Source organism: Triticum dicoccoides, chromosome 4B (genome assembly GCF_002162155.2).
Source record: "Triticum dicoccoides isolate Atlit2015 ecotype Zavitan chromosome 4B, WEW_v2.0, whole genome shotgun sequence".
Lineage (NCBI taxonomy): Eukaryota > Viridiplantae > Streptophyta > Magnoliopsida > Poales > Poaceae > Triticum > Triticum dicoccoides.
In genome coordinates, this window is record NC_041387.1 from 53,324,915 (window position 1) to 53,331,253 (window position 6,339).

Consider the following 6,339-nt stretch of genomic DNA (forward strand, 5'->3'; position numbering starts at 1 on the left):
GAAGTCCGCGCCGCACCAACCACCGCCCGCCCCTCCCCAGATCTAGCCCCCCATCCAACCTACGTGTTGCCCCTCGATTCGGCGCGCCCCTGACCCGGCCTCGTGCCCGGAGCATGCCACGCGCGGCCTCAAATCTGCCAGATTCCATCACCTAGCTCCCGGTAGCAGCAGCAGCACCACCACCAGCCGCGAGCCGGCCGGCGGGCGCGATGCAGGCGCGGGTGGCGTCCATGGAGGACATGAAGGAGGCGAGGCTGGGGGCACCGGGGCAGGGCGGCGGGAGGGTGTTCCCCACCGGGATGCTCAAGGTCTTCCTCGGCTTCCTGCTGCTCGGCGTCGGCCTCTCCGCGGCCGGCATGTACATGGCGCGCCACACGCTGGCGGCCGCCGCGCCGGCCATCTTCCGCCCCTGCCTCGGGGCCTCCGCCGGCGCGGGGGAGGAGCAGCCGCTGGAGGGGCTCGAGCGCTGGACCCGCGCCCCCTCGCGCGCGCGCCACGCGATGACGGACGAGGAGCTGCTCTGGCGCGCGTCCTTCGCGCCGCGGGTCCGCCCCTACCCGTTCCGCCGCGTGCCCAAGGTCGCCTTCATGTTCCTCACGCGCGGCCCGCTCCCGCTCGCGCCGCTCTGGGAGCGCTTCTTCCGGGGACACGAGGGCCGCTACTCCGTCTACGTCCACGCCCTGCCCTCCTACCGCGCCAACTTCACCAAAGGCTCCGTCTTCTACCACCGGCAAATCCCCAGTAAGGTTAGTTAGCTCCCCTCTCGCGTGCTCGACCTCGCCTCCTCATGCCGTAGTAGACCAGTAGTGTGATCGCATACTCAACTTAGCAAGACACCGTTCCAGTGTGATAGGTGGCCTGCCTACTCATGCTGATCTAGTGATACCAACAGCAAACCATATTCAATCGTAGTGCCAACTGCCAAGATTGTACCACATTGAGCTGTACTGTACTGTAGTGTTACTCCACGACTTCATATGTGATACTATGACAGACTTGTAACTGAATCCCAACGTTTCAGCCATTACACTGAGCTGTGGTTCTACTTACTAGTTACTACAGTAAGGAACCTATGATCAATTCACATGTCGCCTGCCAGCTTGGGTGATTAAAACAGTTGTTGACAGTGAAAATTTCTGAACTTCCTTTGTTACATTTGTTTTTTAAATATGCAAAAGAACTGTGCATTTTTGCATTTAAGGAGAAAATGTAGGTACAGCGAGGTACCTTCGTGAGTATGGACCACCATTATAACGAAAACTCGGAAAGTTTAGTCGGTGTGTTGATTGATAGCCCTGATAGGTCTGGATTACGGTACTGTATTTATGTACCTTTTGGAGTTAACTTTAGGCCTACATGATGTGATCCACCTGTTACTAACTATATTACTCTGGGGCAAGATTCTTAAAATCAGTAACTGGTAGTAGTATGCATTCTGTCACCCATATATCTAGTAGCCACCGCGCCCTAACTGGAACTTGTACTATAATAGGTAGAGTCAGAGAACTCTAGAACAGGCATAGCTAGGGCTCTAACCAGAACTTATAACCCATTCCTTGTATGCGGCAGCGTATGGCCTAGTAGAGCCATTTTCTAGACAGTCTGTCAGGAGAGAAACATTTCCAGCTTGACCACAACCCAAGCAGGTCTGCAATTGGTCAGACTTGTCTCTGTCTTCTTTCACCGAGAACAACCTATGACTTCTCCTTTCAGGATTTCCGCATATCAAGTAGTAATTTGGCAACACACCCATGCAGGAAGACTAAAAGCAAATCTTTACCTTCCCTGTTGTGTTCAGAACTTGAGATGACCGTGTACCTGAAATTAATGTGTGATCTGTTTGGTGCTCACAGGTTGCGGAATGGGGTCAGATGACCATGTGTGATGCTGAGAGACGCCTGCTGGCAAATGCTTTGCTGGATATATCTAATGAGTGGTTTGTGCTTGTGTCCGAGTCATGCATTCCCATATTTGATTTCAACACCACATACGAATACTTTCAGAATTCAAGCCAAAGCTTTGTCATGGTGTTTGATGATCCTGGGCCATATGGACGGGGCCGATATAATTATAACATGACCCCTGAGGTTGAGCTCGAACAATGGCGCAAAGGCTCGCAATGGTTTGAAGTAGACAGAGATCTTGGCATCGAGATCATCAGAGACACACGCTATTACCCGAAATTCAAGGAGTTCTGCAGGCCTCATTGTTATGTCGACGAACACTATTTCCCTACAATGCTCACGATTGAAGCCCCACAAAGCCTTGCTAACAGAAGTGTCACTTGGGTAGACTGGTCGAGAGGCGGTGCACATCCAGCCACGTTTGGTAGGAGTGATATCACTGAGGAATTCCTGAGAAGAGTTCAAACGGGACGGACTTGTTTATACAATAATCAAAATTCGACAACATGCTTCCTGTTTGCTCGGAAGTTCGCACCAAGCGCGCTGCAGCCATTGTTAGTGCTAGCGCCCACTGTGCTGGGTTATGGTTGATGTATGCTTTTAACAGGTGCCCCCCTGTAAGTTTTGATACTAGATCATAGGTAGGTTTACATGTGTGGAGGCATGGGCTTATTTCGATGGATGACAACCTGTACTCTGCCCACATCATTATACACAAATTTGTACTATTATTTTGTACAGTATGTATATTTTGTGTTAATCAGAATGTATTACCAGACATTATGTTGGAAAAATGTGGAGATAAAGGCAACACAAATAATTCAAACACGTGGCCCGAAAATAAAAATAAAATGCAGATACCAGGAAAGCAAAAATGTTAATGGAAGAATGTTTACATATATAAACAGTTCTGTATGTTGTCAGATTTGCCCCTGTCTGTTTCCATCCAGAGAAAAATCTGTGGCCTTGGTCCATTCCAGGGTTTCAACATCTAGCAACCTGGTAACGCTTCCATTTAGGAATTAAGAGAGCACACAGGAGAGCACACAGGAGAGCAAACTCATCTCGCCCCATGGCTCAGCCTCCAGGTAAACTGATGGACACGATCAGAAGGCCGGTCGCAGCAGCTTCATCTCTTCATCATTCAGCGGCGAAGCATCTGGCCACCTTGGCCCAGAGGAACGGAGTTAACAGGAGGTTCCTCCTCACTCTGCTGGCATCCGCCGCAGCCATACCTGAGGCCGGTGAATCAAGAAAGGCCCTATTGCAAGGTACGCAAGCATCTGGGATTTTCCGGGTTTATTGCATCTGATGTTTGCAGTCGGTTTGCTGTTCACCTTGGATAGATAAATAGTTGTGCCTGCATTTGTAGATTATGTGAAGAGATCAAAGGAAAACAAAGAAAAGAATGATAAGGAGGTATGTGGCCTTCCTTGAACTGTTTCCTTGATATCCCATCATTGCTAATGGAAGAAGCCTTTTATTTTTGTTTCGAGTCAATCTATATGCATTTCTTTATGAAATCATGAGCCTTTTTTCAACCCTTTGTCCCGAAATACTTGTCGGAGAAATAAATGCATCTAGATGTATTTTAGTTCTAGATACATCTATTTTTATACATTTCTAAGTATTTCTGGATGGAGGGAGTACTAATTTGGGTCCATATGCTCTCAATTTCATTACTTCGGTTGCTTTATACTTGGTGTCCCTTTGCTTTTTCATTTTTCACGAAAAACTTGAGGATGGTTTGACCTGTGCTGTAATTTTCTACCCTTGTCGTACATGTTCCAGTTTGTTGGTTTTGCAGTAGATGTCTCTGATTTAAATAGGGGACCTTGTGCCACCTGCAAACCATCATACTAGTTTAAGTCTCAAGTGAAATCAGCTGCAGGCCTCTTCAGAATGTTGTCAATTTTATCACTATAAGTTTACTGGACTAACAGATTGACCGAGGAGATTTTACACCGTGGTTGCAACTAATTGTGCTGCTGTTTTCTCATATATTCCAGAGGCGGGACGCCGTTTACAAAAGGAATTACAAGGACTATTTCGGTTTCATGGAAGGCCCGGTCAGAGAGAAGCCAGCGGAAGATCTCACGGAGTCGGAGAAAGGAATTCTCGCGTGGCTGGACAAGAACAAGTAGCTAGTGTTGAACATGGGAGGAGCACGCCAACCAAATAGCTGATACAGCTTTCTCTGTAGGAAAATTCCTTCCGCGGTGAAGTTCTCAATGAGTTAATAAGCTTAGCATATAGCACCTCACTTGCCTCTTAAACCTGGTGCAACTTGTTCTGTTTCATCATTGTCATCTCATCTGTGCAGTAGCACAAATCTTTGCTTGATCTGACAGTATGTTACATTTTTGTAAAATCAGAAAAAAAAACATAAAATGGATACCATTTATACATACATTTGTACTATTATTTTGTACAGTTACCTGACAGTGGACAAGAGAACTTTTCTCTTGCTCTGTACATTTTCTTTTTTAATCAGAATGTATTACTAGAAATTTGTTGCGGAAATGTCGAGATAAAGGCAAGAGAAGTAATTCAAATATGTGGTCTAAGAAAAATAAAAATAAAATGCAGATACCAGAAAGGCAAAAAATGTTAAATGGAAGAAGGTATAAATATCAAACAGGCTGAGGTGTGACTTGTCCAAAACCCAAGCAGGACTGCATATTGTCTTTTTTTTGGAAACAGAGGACTGCATATTGTCAGATTTGCCCCTGTGTGTTTCCATCCAGAGAAAAACCTGTGGCCTTGGTCCATTCCAGGATTTCATCATATCATATCAAGTAGCAGCAACCTGGCGACGCTTCCATGTAGGAAATCAAGAGAGCAAACTCATCTCATCCCATGGCTCAGCCTCCAGGTAAGCTGATGGACACAATCAGAAGGCCGGTCACAGCAGCTTCATCTCTTGGTCAATCAGCGGCAAATCATCTCCAGCCACTGGTCACATTGGCTCAGAGGAATGGAGTTAACAGGAGGTGCCTCCTCACTCTGCTGGCATCCGCCGCAGCCATACCCGAGGCCAGTGAATCAAGAAAGGCGCTATTGCAAGGTATGTAAGCATCTGGTCCAATTTTCAGGGTCTAGTATTTGTGGTCAGTTTGCTGTTCACGTATGATTCTGCCTGCATATGTGTAGATTATGTGAAGAGGTCAAAGGAAAACAAAGAGAAGAATGACAAGGAGGTATGTGTGGCCTTCCTTCAATTGTTTCTGTGGTATCCCATCATGTCTAATGGAAGAAGCCTTTTGCTTTTGTTATGCATTTCAGTGTTAAATCATGAGTCTTTTTTTCCAACTACTCACTTGGGTCCATATGGTCCTAATTTCATCGCTTCAGTTGCTTTACGCCTATTGTCCCTTTGCTTTTCCATTTTTCGTGAAAAACTTGAGGGAAGTTTGACGTGTGCTGTGACTTTCTACCCTTTGTCGTAGTATATGTTCCAGTTTGTTGGTTTTGCAGTAGATGTCTCTGATTTAAATAGGGAACCTTGTGCCATCTGCAAACCCAGACTACACTGTTAAAACACGAATATCATACGGAGTACTAGTTTAATTATCAGGTGAATTCAGCTGCAGCCTCTTTAGAATGTTGTTAATTTTATCACTATAAGTTCACTGGAGCAACAGATTGATCAACAAGAGCTTCTACGCCGTGGTTGCAATTAACTATGTTCTGCTGTTTTCTCATATGTTCCAGAGGCTGGACGACTTTTACAAGAGGAATTACAAGGATTATTTCGGTTTCATGGAAGGCTCGGTTAGAGAGAAGCCAGCGGAGGAGCTCACGGAGTCGGAGAAAGGAATTCTTGCGTGGCTTGACAAGAACAAGTAGCCAGCTGCATGAGAGGAGAACCACGCCAACCACCAAATAGCTGAAACACCTTTTGTATAGGAAAACTCCTTCCACGGTGAAGTTCAGCTTATCATGCGTGTAGTAGCACAAATCTTTGCTTGATCTCATATTATGTTTCATTTTTTGCAAAATCAGAGATTTTTGGAAGTTTTAGAATTCAGGACAGGGAAAAATAAAAAATTATCCCATCCCAAATTCCCAATCCACATACATTGTTGTCGTGCCCTCGGAAAAATATGGCTCCTTCTCCTCGGACGGGATGGCAGGGTCAGGTATGATATTAAGAAGGAATGACGGGAGCGTAATCTTTGCTGCATACCGTCATTTACTCGTTTGTAATGATGCTCTTGAAGCCGAGCTCCATGCAATAGTGGTGATTCAATCGGATTTCTCAACAGCCTATCGTCGTTATCTGAGGCCCTGGATCGGTTAGCTTATGGTCATCTTATTTTAGAGATCGGAGTCTTATGGTCAGTATGGAGTTTGTTCCTATGAAAATTTCTAGGGACCAGAACAGAGTGGCAGTGTCTATAGCACCGCTTGTTTAACTTTGGAATAAAACTCC

The 6,339-nt window shown here is 46.0% G+C and overlaps 3 protein-coding genes across 3 annotated transcripts; all 3 read left to right on the top strand.

The window, feature by feature from the left end:
- The first annotated feature begins 6 nt into the window (after positions 1 to 6).
- On the top strand, positions 7 to 2,698 carry LOC119294952 (glycosyltransferase BC10-like). Its single transcript, XM_037573266.1, has 2 exons — positions 7 to 746; positions 1,854 to 2,698. The coding sequence occupies exons 1-2, from the start codon at positions 210 to 212 to the stop codon at positions 2,493 to 2,495; spliced, it is 1,179 nt and encodes a 392-aa protein (XP_037429163.1). The 5' UTR covers positions 7 to 209; the 3' UTR covers positions 2,496 to 2,698.
- Positions 2,699 to 2,919: 221 nt separating this feature from the next.
- Positions 2,920 to 4,328, top strand: LOC119294954. The gene is made up of 3 exons (XM_037573268.1): positions 2,920 to 3,175; positions 3,277 to 3,323; positions 3,914 to 4,328. Exons 1-3 carry the CDS (start codon positions 2,977 to 2,979, stop codon positions 4,046 to 4,048), a joined length of 381 nt encoding a protein of 126 aa, XP_037429165.1. The 5' UTR covers positions 2,920 to 2,976; the 3' UTR covers positions 4,049 to 4,328.
- A 263-nt stretch (positions 4,329 to 4,591) lies between these two features.
- On the top strand, positions 4,592 to 6,029 carry LOC119294953. The gene is made up of 3 exons (XM_037573267.1): positions 4,592 to 4,971; positions 5,058 to 5,104; positions 5,619 to 6,029. Exons 1-3 carry the CDS (start codon positions 4,764 to 4,766, stop codon positions 5,751 to 5,753), a joined length of 390 nt encoding a protein of 129 aa, XP_037429164.1. The 5' UTR covers positions 4,592 to 4,763; the 3' UTR covers positions 5,754 to 6,029.
- Positions 6,030 to 6,339: the final 310 nt, after the last annotated feature.

Excerpts from the sequence above, each read along its gene's own strand:
- LOC119294953 (XM_037573267.1), top strand. The coding sequence starts at position 4,764 with ATGGCTCAGCCTCCAGGTAAGCTGATGGACACAATCAGAAGGCCGGTC. Across the intron at positions 4,972-5,057 it reads AAGAAAGGCGCTATTGCAAG|ATTATGTGAAGAGGTCAAAG; the intron begins GTATGTAAGCAT and ends GCATATGTGTAG. Across the intron at positions 5,105-5,618 it reads AAGAGAAGAATGACAAGGAG|AGGCTGGACGACTTTTACAA; the intron begins GTATGTGTGGCC and ends CATATGTTCCAG.
- LOC119294952 (XM_037573266.1), top strand. The coding sequence starts at position 210 with ATGCAGGCGCGGGTGGCGTCCATGGAGGACATGAAGGAGGCGAGGCTG. Across the intron at positions 747-1,853 it reads ACCGGCAAATCCCCAGTAAG|GTTGCGGAATGGGGTCAGAT; the intron begins GTTAGTTAGCTC and ends TGGTGCTCACAG.
- LOC119294954 (XM_037573268.1), top strand. The coding sequence starts at position 2,977 with ATGGCTCAGCCTCCAGGTAAACTGATGGACACGATCAGAAGGCCGGTC. Across the intron at positions 3,176-3,276 it reads AAGAAAGGCCCTATTGCAAG|ATTATGTGAAGAGATCAAAG; the intron begins GTACGCAAGCAT and ends CTGCATTTGTAG. Across the intron at positions 3,324-3,913 it reads AAGAAAAGAATGATAAGGAG|AGGCGGGACGCCGTTTACAA; the intron begins GTATGTGGCCTT and ends CATATATTCCAG.